Below are 18,116 nucleotides of genomic sequence, written 5' to 3' on the forward strand. Positions count from 1 at the left end.
ATGCAACATGCCCCCATATCTCTTTCCAGTTGACCTACAGAAAAAGAATCACTTGTTGCTATCCAGTCATGCAACTTGTGGGGTCTGTGTGTAGCAGGGCAAGGAATGGCTATAAACACACCTAACCTAAACCTCTGGGGTTATCTTTGGTCCTGGCAAAGTTCAAGCAAAAGGAGCTTTATCTCACACTTCTTTTCTTACAGAAGTACTGGTGGGATGAGCTGTAACCATTGTCTGCTGATTTCTTGATTCTTGCCTGGTTTTGTGCCTTTGTTCTTGTAAAGTACGATTTTCCTACAAAGGGTTGGAGTTGAACAGTTTGACCCTTTAAGGATAGTTCATGCAGTGGACAGCAGTGACACTACAGTACTTCATTTCTTCATGTTAAGCAGAGCTTTGAGTGCCTAACAACTCCTTAGACCACAAATATTTGGTCTAATACAGGGACGCTATATTTCGTCTTGTATTTCTTGATTTAAAAATGTTTGACCAATACTGCAGTTCAACACTTTTATGACATTTGATGGACATTAAAAATGTTCTTTAAAAAAAAATTATATAATGGTAAATTGTTATTCTTATTCATTAGAAATGTAGTTACATATTGTACTGCCTTTTACTGGACCAACATAGGGTGAATTTATAGTGTTCAGCACTGTACACACTTGAAGAAAACACATTTCAAACTTTGAAAGCTCTCTACGGTATAATTCCATTCATGAAGAACTCTTCTATTGGTCCCAAAAAAGTTTATCACCACAATCAACAACGAATCTACTCTTCTTCAATACCAAAACCGCCTCTCGGATTTGAACTGCATCATTATAACATAATTACTGACATAAACAGGCAACTTTGCCAAATAAGCTCACATTCATGGCCTCTTAATCTGACATGCATCTAAAAGCAGTAATGTCCCCCTCCCACCCCCCACAGACCCCCACCCCCCCCAAAAAAAGATCCATTAAAGTAGCAACGTACTATGGGATGTTCATATCCTTTTTAATGTTAGGCTTAAAAACATATTTTGTAGCAATCAGAAGGGTCATTTTGAAAACGTATTTTGACAGCAGTTATTCTTAAAATGTACCTAAAGAAGGGGCACACACAATATGTATTATAAAGATATGAAAAGTCTTCCTTGCTCTCTTAGCAGAACTATGATTGTGTTACAAAATGCTAAACTATAGGTCAGGCCTGCACAACTCGTAAAGTGAGAAGGGACGAACTGCTCCAAGGAAAAACAAATTGGGCCGCACGGGTAAAATCATCATCACCATCATCATCTCTATCTCCAGCACCTCATCATCATCCTCATCTCCCCCAGCACCCCTCATCATCATCCTCATATCTCCCCCAGCACCCCTCATCATCATCCTCATATCTCCCCCAGCACCCCTCACTATCAACCTTTGTGATACTCCCCATCTATCCCTCATACCCCCATCTCTCCCCCTCACCCACACACATAATACTCCCCCTCCACATCAAACACACAATACCCCCCTGCACAGCACACACCTCACATCCCTCTCCCCCCTTGCACCTCACATCGCTCCCCCCCCTTGCACCTCACATCGCTCTCCCCCCTTGCACCTCACATCGCTCTCCCCCTTGCACCTCACATCACTCTCCCCCCTGCACCTCACATCACTCTCCCCCTTGCACCTCACATCACTCTCTCCCCTTGCACCTCAAATCACACCCTTGCACCTCAAATCACCTCCCTTGCACCTCAAATCACCCCCCCTTGTACCTCAAATCACCCCCCATGCACCTCCAATCACCCCCCTGCACTTCCCATCACCCTCCCCCCCTGCACCTCACATCACCCATCACCCTCTCCCCCCCTGCACCTCACATCACCCACAGGGCCGCCAACAGAAATCATGGGGCCCGGGACAAATGAATGGAGCAGGCCCCCCCCAAACCCATAGCGCAAACCCCCCCCCACCCCCAAACCCATAGCGGACCTACCACGAAAAAATATCTTTTAGCGCGCAACTTTTACTTAACTGTTTTCTTGTGATACAGAAAAAAACATTACAATGCAACCTGTTTATTTTTTATATTTTCAACAAAAGACATGTGACTGCCTGCCTGGGTGGGTGGGTGATTGAGTGGGTGGGTGAATGACAGTTGGGTGAATGATGGTGGGTGGGTGAATGGCGCTGGGTGGGTGAATGGCGCTGGGTGGGTGGGAGACAGTGACTGGGTGACGGTGACAGTGACTGGGTGACGGTGACAGTGACTGGGTGATGGTGACAGTGACTGGGTGACAGTGACTGGGTGACGGTGACAGGGTGACAGTGACTGGGTGGGTGACAGTGACTGGGTGCGTGACAGTGACTGGGTGGGTGACTGACTTACCTTGACTGGGTGGGTGCAGCTTGCTGCCAGACGCTTTCCCCTCCTGCCCCCGATATCCCTGCGGCAGCTGCCCGGGACAGGAGGTGGGCTCGGGGTGGGGGGTACGGGAGGTGAGCTCGTGGGGGGGGGGTCACGGGAGGTGAGCTTGGGGGGACCCAGGAAGCTGGCCACGGTGGGAAGCAGGCCGCAGGAGGAGCTGGCTGTTACTTCCCCCTCCGTCCCACGTTGGGAGCGGGGGGAAGCGGCCGCAGGAGGAGCTGGCTGTTACTTCCCCCTCCGTCCCACGTTGGGAGCGGGGGGAAGCGGCCGCAGGAGGAGCTGGCTGTTACTTCCCCCTCCGTCCCACGTTGGGAGCGGGGGGAAGCGGCCGCAGGAGGAGCTGGCTGTTACTTCCCCCTCCGTCCCACGTTGGGAGCAGGGGGGGGAGCGGCCGCAGAGGAGCTGGCTGTTACTTCCCCCTCCGTCCCACGTTGGGAGCAGGGGGGGGAGCGGCCGCAGGAGGAGCTGGCTGTTACTTCCCCCTCCGTCCCACGTTGCGAGCGGGGAGGGGAGGGAGCAGGAGGGGGAGCGGGCCCAGCGCATGCGCGCCGGGACCGCGGGGAATCGCCGCCATTTTTTTAAACTTTTTTTTTCATGTATTTATTTAATTCACTGGCGCCCGGCCGGACTCATCGCGGGCCGCACAGAGAGGCCAGGCGGCCCGTGGGCCGCATGTTGTGCAGCCCTGCTATAGGTTAATTAGCATTTGTTTAATGTTATTGTATATTTATTCATTGTAGTGTGTGGTTTGTTGAACACTAGTTTATTTCTAAGAGTGTATGAATATGGATTTGTTGATGCAGCAGCATTGAACAAATTATTGAACTGGTGCTGTTTGTGACTGCTGGAATTGATTGTCATTGATGTCATCATGACCTTGACTTTTTAACTCTTTAGCTGCCATGTTCTGGTAATGTCAAAAACCGGTATCTCAGTAGCCATTGTGCCAGAACAGCACACACTATGTGTACCATTCTGATGTGGCCGCTACTATTATTTCTCATTCGCCTCTCAGGTCTCACGGTGGCAATCATCAGGACTGGGCTCCTCCGTCTCTTGGAGCCACTGGAAATGATCTGTTCCTCCACAGCTTCGGTCGGCATATTTGACAGTGGTCGAAACACCACGGAAGACAGTCTGCTACTAGCATGGGAGGATGGAAGGAACACCTCCGCCGGGGAGAGACACCGGATCATTTCCGAGTCATCAGCGGCAATCAGCAGAGCCTTTCCCGGCCCCTGCACCACTGAGAACAACAGTGTCTCATCACCCCAGGCAGTCCTCTTACCCGGTTGCTCATGAGCTGGTTCCTTCTCACGGACCGTCTCTAATTCCTCTGCAGGAACCGGATCCAGAACCGTCTCAGCCTGCTCTTTAGTCATCGGGGTACTCGTATCCTATGCTGAGGCACACAGGCCCTCCGAGGCCTCCATAGTTGAGGTAGACATGGTTCTAGCAGCAGGGCCGACCACCCAGGTATTGGAGTCGGTCGCATCTTTGTCTGCGAATTCCGTAGGCCGCAGCAGGAAACGTGCTCCGCAGCGAACACATCAGGCTCCCTAGATCAGGTCGCCACCTGGAAATTTGGGACAGAGGCATCTGAGGTACCTCTTTCCTTCCACCATCACTACCAGGAGCACTCCCGGTAGTCGATAGTGGGTAAAGTCCATATCTCCAGACATTCTCAAATCATTTTGTAGACACGGGAACAGGAGCAAAGGTCATTTCACTCCTTTCGCTCGCCAGGCTCCAAAGAACTGAGGGTGTGGTTCGCCACATCCAGTACCTCCTTGTTCTCCAAAGTCCTTAGACATGGCTGTCGCCGTGCCCCCTCCTTGTGGTGGAGATTAGAGGAGGGGCACCCGATGACGTGGACAGGGCGTGACTCCTGGCTGAGTCGGTCACGACTTGGGTGGGGTCCTGGCTTTCGCGCCAGACCCTTGCAATTCTTTGCAAAAAGGTGTGCAGCTTTTCTGCAAACCTCCAGCACAGTCCGTTCTCTGACCCCACAGGAGTCGCGATTCCGGTAGGAATCCGTTCCTTTTGGATCTGTACAGCACATGGTTGCAGTCTACCGAGAATAGGTTATACCCCAGGCTAGCAAAGCTCCATCTCGATACGCTGCGCACGATCACAGTCCATTACAAGCACTCTGTGGTTCCATGATCTGGCTACGGCTAGCAGTACTCTGGGCGTTCTTCCAGCAGTGGGGCATAGGCACCAAGTACGTCAGGTACCCCTCCTGAGACACTCCCTAGCAGTACCTTATGCCGCCCACTTGGCTGCCAGCATCGCGGACCCTCTTCAGAGGTCTCTGGGACACATTAACCAGAGCACCCCCTTTAGGCATCACAACTACCCGCCTCAGGGCGACTCAGAACAGCAGTAACCCTTGTGTCTCCAGGCCATTCACCCGATAGGGCAGTCTAAGCCAGCGGTGCGCAAACTGGGGGGCGCAAGATTATTTAGGGGGGGCGCAGGCTGCGTGCGGGGAAACTTGGGGGCGGGCAGAGCTGTGCACGGGCGGCCAGAAGCTCTGTGCCGAGGCTGCTTCCAGTTCTGTGCTGTGTGCCTGCAGAGGGGGCGGGGCTTTCCCTGCACACAGACAAGCCCTCCTCCTGCTGTCTGTTAGCCGCCCGTTTTCAGCAGTACATGGGGGGACCTGAGCAGGCTTAGTTACTCCCCCCACCCAACAGGTGTGTGTGGGGGGGTTGAGTGTGTGTGTGGGGGGGGGGGGTGGGGAGTTGAGTGTGGGGGTGGGGTTGAGTGTGTGTGTGGGGGGGTTGACTTTCTGTGTGTGGGGGGGGGGGGGGTTGAGTGGGTGGGGGTGGGTGGGTTGAGTGTGTGTGGGGGGGGTTGAGTGTGTGTGTGGGGGGGGTTGTGTGTGTGTGTGTGGGGTTGAGTGTGTGTGGGGGGGTTGAGTGTGTGTGTGGGGGGGGTGTATGTGTGTGTGTGTGGGGGGGGGGTTGAGTTTGTGTGTGTGGGGGGGGTTGTGTGGGTGTGTGGGTGGGGGGGTGGGTTGTGTGGGTGGGGGTGGGTTGAGTGTGTGTGTTGGGTTGAGTGTGTGTGTTGGGGTGGGTTGAGTGTGTGTGGGGGGGTTTGAGTGTGTGGGGGGGGTTGAGTGTGTGTGGGGGGGGGTTGTGTGGGAGGGGGTTGTGTGTGTGGGGGGGTTGTGTGTGTGTGTGGTGATTGAATATGTGTGCTGTGTGTGTTGTCTGTGATTGTGTGGGTGTTGTGATTGAATGCAGCGGTGCACAAACTGGGGGGGCCGCCCAGGTCGCAAGATTATTTAGGCGGGGCGTGTGCGGCAAATCCTGGGTGCGCGGGCGGTAAAGAAGATGTGAGCGGGTGGCCGAACAGAATAGTGCAGGTGGCGGACACGTGATTCGGAGGTACGGGGGAGGAGCACGCGCGAGCGCTGTGATGTCAAACGCCCCTCCCTCCGGTGTCTGCTCTGCAATAGCGCTGTGTTCCTGCTCTCCTCCGCTGGCAACCTGCTTCGCGGCGATCCTCTGCAAGTGAAAGGGTCGGCTGCACCTATATCAATCATACTATGAATGTACAGAAATAATGGGAGAAAAAAAAAGTGTAAACACTTCTCGTTCGTGCTTGCAAAATTATGCAGGACACCCCGTGTGCTCATGCTTGGAGAGTTGGTGATGTCACCGCTCTCAGCGGCAGCGTGGACGCAGCCTAATTTTGCAAGAGCGAGCTGTTGAAGTATGTAAGTATTTAGACTGCGCTTATAGTGCCAGCGATGCCGCCCGAAAACAAATGCATTGTCGCCGCCGCCGCGTGCGCTTATAGTAAGCGCGATGCGGCAACGCGATTTTTTTAAGCTGCCAATATTTGATTTTTCAGGGGCTCCCGCCTCATGTGACAGCCTCTGAACCAATCAATGGCCTGGTCGCCCGCGCCGCCACAAAGCGAAATACAACTTTCGCTAGCGGCGACGGGTGACATCACGCGTCTCCGTCGCGGGCACTATACGCGCGGCCTTAGGCATATTTGTATTTACATTGTATACTGTTTAATAAAGGTTTTTTGTTTTCCATGTGATTTTGATTACATCAGGCAGGGGGGGCCCGAGAAATGTCATAGATGAAAAGGGGGGCTCGGCATAAAAAGTTTGCTCACCCCTGGTCTAAGCTATAGCTCCATTTTCTGGGGCGGGTCCCCCAGACTCTACATCTAACCTCCCTCCTTCATTTTCAGCACTTGCTCTGGAAGCGTACCTTATTACTTCCAGCCTTGCGTAGCTGAAAACCTGTCCTGTTGAGCAGTATCTCAGCAGCGCCTCCAAATGTAACGATCTTTCCCCCACCCTCTGGGAGATTCTGCCATTACTGGTTATGTGGTGCATGATACCTGCTGGTAACAGGAGGGCTGAGCTGTCCACCGGTGGTAGTGGGGACACAGGATCAGGTTTCTGGGGTACATTACCCACATGGTTCTCTAGCAGTGCAGCGCCTACATCTGTTATAGGCTCCAGATAGGTGAAGATGATCTCCTACAGTAGAACTATCACCTCGCTCCCCTCCCCCCTTCTCCCCCTCTCCCCCCCCCTGTCCCCCTCCCCCCTCTTCCTCTCCCCCCCTCGCCCTCCCTCCCCCTCCCCCCCTCTCCACCTCCCCTGATTCTAGCAGGGCTTACTGCCAGGAGTAGAGCAGGTTAGTAGCCAAAGGTGGCATGGATATATATATATATATATCTCCTATAAAATAATTACTATAATATATTTTGGTTATGTAGACAGCAGAACTTTTGTAACAATCCACACTAATGTGTTGATCACTAAATCTTTGTACTCCTTAAGTGCGTGTCAAACATGACGCACTGGCAACGTTGCTGTGACTAAACAATCCTGTTTCCAGACTTTGCTGTAGGAGGCTGTCAGAATTCAGAAGCTTAAGCGTGTGCTTGCAACATACCACCAGCAGAGGAGGAGACTGTACCTCCTCTGCATCTTTAGCACATCTCAACTCTAGGCAGGAGTAGCACACACCTATATAGAATGAGCTTTCAAGATCTTCCAAGGATGAAAGCAGAGCAGAATATGACGTAACGTTACAGGGAAAATGCACATCTTTTAATATATAAAATCGAAAGGTTGGTACTAGCTGCGGTGAATCTGATTGGTCCTCAGCCTCTGGCCAATCAGATTGGTGGCTCTATGACGTCACCCAACTCTCTCCCTCTCTCTCTCCCCCCACCGGCTCCCGGACGGAGGGGAAGCGCGGCGCGACCCTCCTGCCCCAGCCGCCAACGCTCACTTCCGTCCCCGGCGGGGGGGACAGGCAGTTGGCAGGCAGCATCCGGAAGGACCCCCTTCCTCCTGCAGCTGCCCCCGGTAAGATGGCGTCGCACAGCGGTCAGGCGGGGGGTGGTATTCAGTCAGGAGAGGGGGGGGAGTTAGTCAGGAGAGAGGGGGGGAGTTAGTCAGAAGAGAGGGGGGAGAGAGGGAGTCAGGAGAGAGGGTGGGGAGTTAGTCAGGAGAGGGGGGGAGAGAGGGAGTCAGGAGAGGGGGGGGAGTCAGGAGAGAGAGGGGGGGAAGCCTGAACAGCTGTGAAGAGAGGGGGAAGAGAGTTGAGAGGGAGGATGGGGAAGGCAGAACATTACATCACGGGCAACGCCAGGTATATCAGCTAGTATTAACTAAATATGTGGCATTTCTGACAGAAAAGTTGTTTTTTACACAGCTGTCAGCACACATGTACCGCTTGCCCTTCGTAATATCCAACAGTGATGAGCAGATCTGTTCAAAACTGTGTTCCCTGTGAAATAAATGTCTGTTTACCACTGTGATGTGCTTTTGCTGCTGTCTTTTTAGTAATGCCTTCCTGTTTATATTTTGGTCCTGCTTTCTGAAGATGTCAGTTGGTAAATCAAAGTGTCTTCCAGGGAAAGGTAAAATGGCTTCTACCATTTACACACCTTAAGACAACAGAAGTTGCCATGGTAATGGAAATAATAAGCGGGTGGAAAACAAGGAATAGATCATTAGAACATGAACTAATACCGTAGTTAATGTTACAGCTTTGTTTTCCTTTTCATGAGCTTCTTTAAGCATCCCTCCACTCTATGATTTTAAAATACCGTATGGGTATAAATGAAGTGCAGGTTGGAAGTATTTGTAGGGGGCAAGAAACACAATGGAAAGTTTATGATTACGTAAAAAATGTTTTTTTAAGTAGCCATCCATTTATGTTGAAATATTGCGTTCCCTGCTTGTGGAGATAGGTTAGATGAGAAGCCTGCCAACTAAATGCCTCCAGTGGCCCTGTCTGCACCAAACCAATCAAATCAGCCAAATCCGTAGACAGAATCTCATTAATTTGCTACAGAATACCATCAATTATAAATGTGGCACACACTGCTGCACTCATTCTGTGAGCTGCATTGCAGGCCTACATTACACTACATCAGGGGGCTCAACTCCAGTCCTCAAGCCCCCGCGAACAGGTCAGGTTTTCAGGATAGCCCAGCTTCAGCACAGGTGGCTCAATCAGAGGCTCAGTCGAAAATTGAGTCACCTGTGCTGAAGCAGGGAGTGATTGAGCCACCTGTGCTGAAGCAGGGATATCCTGAAAACCTGGCCTGTTGGGGGGGGGGGGGGGGGCTTGACGACTGGAGTTGAGCACCGCTGCACTACATAATATATGATAACGTTTTCACTTTTTTTTAAAGAAAAGGCAAAGTGCCTAGAGACGGTTGCAATGTCTTGGTTCTTGCTTATGTAAATACGTGGCTGTGTTTCTTCATTTGAATCTGTTGCGATTTCAATTTTTAAATACTTTTAGGGGAAATTTTTCCTGGATATATTTGCACTGGACTTTAATTACATTTCTGCTGCAATTACAAAGTCAAGAAAGCTCTTGCGAAGGGTGTATTGTCCCCTATAAGTCTATGTAAACTGCAATGTAATATGTGCCAAGTACGTTATGCAATATGCTACAGCCTAGCTTTGGAAGCCAGTTATAATACAGAATCACGTAGAAAAAGATAAATCACCAGTCTCGTCATAAGAAATCATTAGAAAAGATTGCCTTTTTACCTGGTGAAAATGACAGTGGGCAAATATCTGAGTGTATATTGCCCCAGATTACTGTACAAGAACGAATTTCTCCTAAAGTTACAGCACATGTGTATTCATCTCAACTCATTTCCAGCTGATGTTGTTAAGGTTTCTTTAAGGACATGGGGGAGATCAGTGGGAGATCATCCACTTCTAAACTTCCCACTGAGCAATACAGTAAATCCAGTCTCAAACTATTTAAATACATGAGAAGGGTCTGTGAGATGCTAATGTGAGATGCAACTCCTGCTTGTAAACCTAAGAAGCATTTCAATCAAAGCAGGCAGGCACTTCACAAAGCATGTAGCTTCCAGATTGAAGATGCAGAATTAGAAACATGAATAGACCAGTCCTGGGGGGAGATGTTAGGAATGTGCATAATTTCCCTCAAAAGCAGTTTTTTTTTTAAACAAACACTGTAAAAAAAATAACTTTAAAGTTGACGAAAGTCCACAAAGGATTGTAAACACAGAGCCAGGGCCATTACATAGCAATGGTGCCTGTCCATTGAGCTCCCTAACCAGAAATAAATCTATTCATCCTGCCAATGTCATTCACCTAAAAAATAAGAACAAATGCTAAAAAGGATACTAATTTTTATTAAAAAAAACTGAAATGACTTTGAAAAAACAAACAAACCAAAAGAATACGTGTACCAAGGCACTACTGAGCAGAGCAACGGACTTGCAGTTTGCAGTTTTCGGTCTTCTTGCTTACGGACACATTTGAAAATCTTCTCCATCAATGAAGTATCACAATTCTTTCTGTTTCTTTGTGGCAATGGGCCAGAGGCCAGAAGAAGGACTAGGAGAGCCCAAAACCGTTCGCACCCCTGCATTACCCTACTGAGCGGACATTTTGTATACACAGCACCACGTTATTGGTGAAACTTCACTATGAACTTTGTTGAGACGTTCTTTCACTTGGACACACATAACTCAGGACTTTCACTCTCTGGGCTGGCGAAGAGTGCCCCTATTTATATATTTTTTCCTTATTGGATTTTTAGTCACATCTTGTTGGTTAATTACACGACTTTAATGCTGTTGAACTGAGAGTTGTACTCGTACCCTATACCACATACAGGCATACCCCGGTTTACGGACACTCACTTTAAGTACTGTACACTCGCGAGTAAGGACATATCGCCCAATGGGCAAACGGCAGCTCGCGCATACGCCTGTCAGCACGTCCTGAACACCAATACCGGCTGCCGACCTGTACTGAAGCTGTGCGCAAGCGGGGAGACTATAATGCCTGTTACAAATGCCTTATTTAGATCAGTTACGCACGTATATAACGATTGCAGTACAGTACATGCATCAAAAGTGGGAAAAAAAGTAGTGCTTCACTTTAAGTACGTTTTCGCTTTACATACATGCTCTGGACCCATTGCATACGTTAATGCGGGGTATACCTGTAATGCCTTTTCATTGTCGGCTATAATTGCCCCATATACAGCATTTTCCTTTTTGATGTGGTAAACCTACCTTGCAGGTGTGACATATCTCTGATTTTGCACCATTCCAAACTCGATACGTAGCTGTATACTCGGTTGTATTCTTAATACAAAATATTTTATTTACTTCTGATTAATCACTTACTATGTTCCTTGAGTGCTGGGACCACACACATTTTTTCCTTTAAAATATGCTATTCCAATATTATAAAAAATAAAAGCCAAGTGAAAGTGTAACCTGTTCAGCGCTAATCATAACCCATTTCAATACTCGTCCGCCTTGATAAATCTGGTACAGTGTTTTGCTCTGATTTTTGCATAATTGAGACTTCAGTAAATGAACCCTACTTACAGTATCAGTCTCCAGGCTCCAGAAACAGGCAAATCTGGTTCAAAAGACAACACCAGAATAATTTACATAAAACTTACTTCATTTTTATTTTGATACATTTGGTAGTTTTCAACTGCAAGTTTAACCCCAGTTTTGAAGCCAGGAGATTTTGATAAATAGATTTTCTCCTCCTAATCCTTTTTTTTTTTCTACACGTTTCTTTATTACAAGAAATGAACACTTTGAATAGGCAACATAAAAAGTTTTATAAACACGGCCTCCCACCCCACTGGCCCCTGCTTAGCCGGCTTTTATCTAGTCATCACCACAGAAAAGTTGAACTGTGAAGCGCTTTCTGATGTACAGTAGTTATATTGATAACTGCATTGACTGCTCTACTGTTTTTTCTACTGTTGATATATTTGCATGAGCTATTTTTCTCCAATAACAAGGAGCAACTGTTGGAATAATGATGCTGTGTTATTATACAGCAGAGTAACTCGGGAAACCAGGCAGTGTTCTACCACAGTGCAATACCATAATCGGTTTTCTACTGACTAACATCAATCAATGTTCCCTATCCTATGCTTCTCAAAGACACCTACACATGAATGTCCCTTTAGGTGTGAGCTACTAAACAGGAGTACTGAACAACATTTTACTTTGGTGTTAATTCAGTTTAACCTTTAGCTCAATTAATCAATGCATATCAGTCTCCCAGCTGTAGAAAATAAATCCCCATACAGGATAAAGTATTGTTGTATTTATGTATTATTTGTATATTAGACCAGAGTTGCCACAATTTAAATTATTCCCTGCTTGTCAATAGCTTAATCTAACAAGGTACAGATGTCATTTGCCTTAGTTTAAAGGAGAAAAGGACTTTGGGATCCAGATGTTATTTTTCTCTGAGTTTCAAGTGGACACGTGTAAAAAACAAAACAAAAAAAAATACATTTTTGTTGTAATAATGGAAGAAATCATAAAATGATGTTCAAATGTATGAAAATGCAGAAAAGAAGTTTGAATGGCCATAATGAATATGTTAACTAAATGCAGTAGGGGATACACTGATACAGTATGCGGAGTATTCATTTTGAAACATACCACAACATCTTTTATAAAGAACAACTTTTAGAATCTGCTCGCCTGTAAAAGGTCAATATATTCATTGGCACTCTAGCAATAGGTCAGTTTCCTAATATAATAAACCGAAAATGTACCCAAGCAGTTTCTGTTAAAGAGCAGATTAAAACACAAAAGTGTGTGGGTATGTGTAGTAATTGCGCTGAGCATACTGACCTACTTCTGTAATGTACGTTTCAGGGGGAATTTGTGAGCAAAATTTAAGATTAAAAAAAAACTTATTGACTTGATTAGGGAATTATTTTTAGGGAGACAACAGAAAAATGCTAACATTTTTAGGTAACATCAAGGCGTCTCCCTTATAAATTGGAAGAGTTATTACTATTATCGTTTATTTGTAAAGCGCAAGCATATTCCGCAGCCAGTACAATGGGGAAGGAGGGGGTAGCGCGGGTACAGAGATTTGATTATTACATAAACAGGTATTTGTAATTCAGTATTTCGACCTGAGGAAGAGTGAGAACTCCCGCAAGTTTGTCTTATAATATCAATTGTTAGTCCAAATAAAAAAAAGGTATCACCTAATACTGAAGTACTCATTTTTTCTGCACTGTCGCAACTGGACAAACACGGCTATTTCTACTTAATTCGTAAACAGTTACATACAAATAAGGGCAGACAAGTACAAACAAAAGGTAATGAGGGCTCTTCCTGAGAGAGTTTACACTCGCATTAGGGCACAAACTTTGTCTGCGTCCCCTTGCCTGCTCTCCCCCCCCCCCCCCCCCCCCCCCCCCCCCCCCTGCACCAGCCCACCCTGGCCTTTTCTCCAGTGTTTAGTTGTATTGTATTGTATGTCTTCATTTATATAGCGCCATTAATGTACATAGCGCTTCACTGTAGTAATACACGTGGTTATCAAATAAATAACAGATAATATAAATAACAGATCATGGGAATAAGTGCTTTAGACATAAAAGTAACATTAAGGAAGAGGAGTCCCTGCCCCGAGGAGCTTACAGCCTAATTGGTAGGTAGGGAGAACGTACAGAGACAGTAGGAGGGAGTTCTGGTAAGTGCGTCTGCAGGGGGCCAAGCTTTATGTATCATGTGTTCAGAATATCCACAGTGCTATTCATATGCTTCTTTAAGCAAGTGGGTCTTAAAGGTGGATAGAGAGGGTCCTAGTCGGGTACTGAGGGGAAAATAGTTAAATAGTTAAAATGTTGTGAGGAAGAGTGTGGGACATGTGTATTTTACAGGAAGGGGGTCAAAGCTGTCCTGCACAATGCCTCTTCCGGGAAAGGGTTAATTATGTTTGTGCATTTATTCGGGTGGGATATATATATTTATTGCAAAACAGTGAGGGGTTTCTTTCTTTATTCCATTCAGCAAAGTGTAGCCTTGTATAACAACTTCAGCACGGGCCTGGAGCAATGCCTGCTCTGAACTTATTCCCAGTTGATTTGAGGGGATAGAATAGGTTGATGTCGTGCAAACGGGGATGAGCAGGGTGTGTGTGTGCACTGCTATTATTCTTCACCCATCCCACTCATCCACCTGCCTCCTCCCTCCCTTCCCGCCTCACGCGCTGCTCAAAGGGGCAGCAGGCACCGGCGCGCGTGGCTACAGGGACCCCCCCTGGAGAATCCGAGCCCAGTGATTGGCTGCCAGCGCCTCGCGACCCCCCTCATTCATTAATAAAATTAGCGGCACGCTCCAGCCGAGCGCGAGCCACCAATCAGCGTGCAGGGAGCAGAGGACCGGGCATTACAAGCATTTAATGCAGATCAGATACACAAAAATAGGAGGAGGAGGAGGAGGAGGGGGGGGGGGGGGAGGAGCAGCAACAACAACAGAAAGCCGCACGAGGGGGGCAGGAGAGAAAGAAAATGAGTGATGATAATGAAAAGAATAATCCAGGGGGGAGAGGTGCTGAGAGGGGGGGATGCGGTGCCCCGGGGTACATTTGATTGTTTTGGTTGAGGTATATAAGGGGTTTTAGGAGGGTCGTGTGCCAGACGCACAGCCACTGAACCACGAGCAGCTTCACTTGAGCTGGAGAGCAGGGACGCGTGCCACAGCACCCCCTACTCACACCCCGCGTGCCACAGCACCCCCTACTCACACCCCGCGTGCCACAGCACCCCCTACTCACACCCCGCGTGCCACAGCACCCCCTACTCACACCCCGCGTGTAAGACCTGCCAGGGATACAGCAACATATCCCAAAACTGGGACAATCTGACATATCCGAATAGCAGCCAACTCCAGCTGAGCAAGTAAGTGTCACACACTTTATATTGAGATGCAGTTTGTCTTCTCTCGTTTTACTCAAGTGTGTGTATTGCATACATGAGAGTGCATTATATAAATATATATAATGCACTCTCATGTCTTCCAAGGTAAGAGATTGCATTACAGAATAGAAGGATTCGCGTGCCGGTCCTCACATGGCCCTTTATCCAGATTAATAATGATGAAGGTAGATAAAGGGCCATGTTAGCACCGACGTGCCGGTCCTTCTATTCTGTAATACAATCACTTACCTGAGAAGACTTGTGAGTATATCCGATTCCCGTATTACATTTACTACAAGGCAGTGTGTGCATGCATCCACGTCCCCCCTTTTCATGGAAATAGATACATTGATATAGTCATGCTTTGTATTGGCGTATGCATTATAAGAAAATAACCGTAATTTAACCATTTACCTGATATTAGCCAAGTCACTGGTGTAGCCCTTGCACGTGAGCTGTATGGTCCCTGACCTATTTAACAGCACTTATTAGCATTAGTAATAATAGTGATGAAGTTTATAATGAATACTTATGCATGTGTGTCCCTCTCTCTTGTCGCAGGATGGTGCTGGTGAAGAGTGAATACAGAGACTATGATGAGGAGGAGGAGGAGCTGTGCTCTGCTTCCCCGGGCTCGCTGTCCCCCTCCTCCTGCACCCTGTCCCCGCAGCCCAGCAGCAGCAGCTCTGAGGATGAGCAGCTCCTCCTGCAGCCGCCCCGGGGGGGCGGGGAGCCGGCGGGCGCTGCTCGCACCCACAGACCGCGGCGCAGCCGCAAGAGCGGCCCAGGGGTGGTCAAGGTCAAGAAGACCCGGCGCCTCAAAGCCAACAACCGGGAGAGGAACCGCATGCACAACCTGAACTCCGCGCTGGACTCGCTGCGGGAGGTGCTGCCCTCCTTCCCGGAGGATGCCAAGCTCACCAAGATAGAGACCCTGCGCTTTGCCAACAACTACATCTGGGCGCTGGCGGAGACCCTGCGCCTGGCGGATCAGCTGCACGGGTCCTCCTCCTCCTCCGCTGCTGCTGCTGCTGCTGCTTCTCTGATGGGCCAGGACTCTCCTGCTTCCCCGGGCTGCTCCTCTGCTTCCTCCTGGAGCTGCAGCTCTTCTCCATCCTCCTCCTCCTGCAGCTCGCTGTCTCCGGCCAGCTCTACCTCGGACATCCTAGACTATTGGCAGCCTGCGGGTCATCGCCTGCAACATGTCCACGGCCAGCACCTCGTAGTGTCCGGGGCTATGGGGTTTATCTGAGCACAAGTAATCATTATTGTAATAACATGCATGCAATGCAGACAGAAAGCGCCCTAAAGGGTATGGTTCCCGTGAAGAGGCAGAAGAGACTGAAACTGTGTTTGTTGCCAGCAAGTGTTGTATATGGACATTATTACACGGGTGGATGGGGATATGTGGGGCAAGAGTGATGATTTGGAATGTCTATGGTGGCAATGCAATAGAATAGGTGACTGTCTAACAACTAGTATGTCCTTCATCATGTGGTACAGGTGTCCCTGCCAATGAAAGTGACATGGGATGCTGTAATCAGTACACTCATGAGGTTGGCCCTCATATGAGATGCTATCCTAGTTTTGACTGCCTTCCCCTGACTCTAAATGCTCCACGGTGCTTGTGGGAAGTGTAGTTCCCAAAGCACATAGGGGCCAAAATGCGTGCATGCCAACATGGGAAATCAGCTGTAGGTTATGAGTGGGGCACGAGCAAGATGCCAAAATTGTTCAATGGATGTAGTCGGGATTAGGGAACGTTTGTCAGAGAGAATGTAGGAAAGTAGTTATTTTCAGCTAAAATCAGTACATCTCCATGGTACATAGGTAGAGTTTGCCAGTTTGAGCATCTAATGTGATGAAAGTCAGCCAGCTAGCAATAAATAATAATCTGGTGTGGACATGTAGTCTTATGTTGATACTGGCATATTACGTTTTTGTTCTGGAAACCCTGCTATCCCTAGATGTGAAATGCATGCCATTGACACCTGCTTTCTTCCCAGTGCTTGTTGATGGCTGTGGGAATTTCTACTGTCAAACCAAACTTTCTCTCTGATGCGCACTTTGTCTCCTTTCCCGGATTTGTCACAATACCTTTTGTGTTTTCGTTCCCTTTACCCATTTCCATCTGTCCTGTATGATTTATATGGAGAGAAAAAAAGTTGTTTGCTAGAGGGCCAGGTTAGAAGTCATTGTATAATTTGTAGGCTTTGTAATGGTTGAATGTAAGCGTGGAAATTTAGGCTGAACTCTCTATCAAAAGGGAAAAAAGGGGAAGAAAAGGGAAAAATCAGAAGGGAGGATAGCTTCATACATTATTTATCGAAGTCTTAAAAGGATGAGAAACTCCCCTATTCTTTCAAGAGATTAAAAATAAATCAACAGACGGAAAACCTAAGCAGACAAGGAGCATTGCTGTGATCAGACACACGTGTTCACTTTTATTTATTACAAAGAATGATTTCATGGAGAATATGTATTTTTTTTTTGTGTATATTTGAAAGAGTTTATTTTAGAATGTATTTACAGCAAGATAAATGATCTTGTGCTAATAAATATTAAATAAAATATATACTTTTCTTAATACCTGTGTAAATCTTCTTTTCTCTGTATTTTTCTGAAACATTTGTTTTGATATTTAACAACCTACTATAGTCTTGGCGACCTGTGCTTCTGCATGGAAATCAAGTCAGGGAGCTTCTTTATACACACACAATACATTCACATGGATATACACCAATCTATAATTAACATATAAGCAGTGGTGCCTAATATTTACAAATACCCCTCAGTGTTCTTCATTGCTTTGCTTTCTCTCAGGTATTCAACATCAAGGTTTTGGGGGGGGAAATATAGGAACGATAATATATATATATATATATATATATATATATATATATATATATATATATATATATATATATATATATATATATATATATATATATATATATCTATATATACAGTGTTCGACAAACCTATACATTTGCTCGCCCGGGCGAGTGGATTTAACCCCCGGGCGAATAAATATTGGCCCAAGCAGCACACGTTTGGTACTAGGTGGCGAGTAGATTTTTTGGTGATTTGTCAACCACTGTGTATATGTATATATATATATATATATATATATATATATATATATAAATGCTGTGGAGGGTTTTTGTCACTTTATTTTTTTACCCACCATAACAACTGTATATAGATATATATATATATATCTATATATCTCATTGGATTTCATGTCTTTTTAGAAATCCTATTTTAACATTCTGTAGTAAAAGTATATTTCCTCACATAGCCAAAGGCAGACATAGGATATTATCCCCAAAAATATAATAGATTACTATCTCAGTAGTATCAAATCATTAGAAATAATAGTTTGGTATCTGTCAACAGCATATAAATGTTTAAGAAAATGTGGCAACTTTGATAGAATTTTGGGGACGGGTTGTT

At 46.9% G+C, this 18,116-nt stretch overlaps 1 protein-coding gene across 2 annotated transcripts; it reads left to right on the forward strand.

Annotated features, from left to right (window-relative positions):
• The first annotated feature begins 7,610 nt into the window (after positions 1-7,610).
• NEUROG2 (neurogenin 2) lies at positions 7,611-17,190 on the forward strand. Of its 2 annotated transcripts, none has more exons than XM_075617068.1 (2): positions 7,611-7,759; positions 15,222-17,190. In XM_075617068.1, the coding sequence occupies exon 2, from the start codon at positions 15,223-15,225 to the stop codon at positions 15,910-15,912; it is 690 nt and encodes a 229-aa protein (XP_075473183.1). In that variant the 5' UTR covers positions 7,611-7,759; position 15,222; the 3' UTR covers positions 15,913-17,190. The 2 variants fall into 2 exon arrangements, with proteins under 2 accessions (XP_075473183.1, XP_075473175.1); XM_075617060.1 differs by lacking the exon at positions 7,611-7,759 and adding an exon at positions 14,219-14,642.
• The last annotated feature ends 926 nt before the right edge of the window (positions 17,191-18,116 follow it).

This window comes from Ascaphus truei, chromosome 1, assembly GCF_040206685.1.
Source record: "Ascaphus truei isolate aAscTru1 chromosome 1, aAscTru1.hap1, whole genome shotgun sequence".
Lineage (NCBI taxonomy): Eukaryota > Metazoa > Chordata > Amphibia > Anura > Ascaphidae > Ascaphus > Ascaphus truei.

Coding starts and splice junctions, on each gene's coding strand:
- NEUROG2 (XM_075617068.1), top strand. CDS start 15,223: ATGGTGCTGGTGAAGAGTGAATACAGAGACTATGATGAGGAGGAGGAG.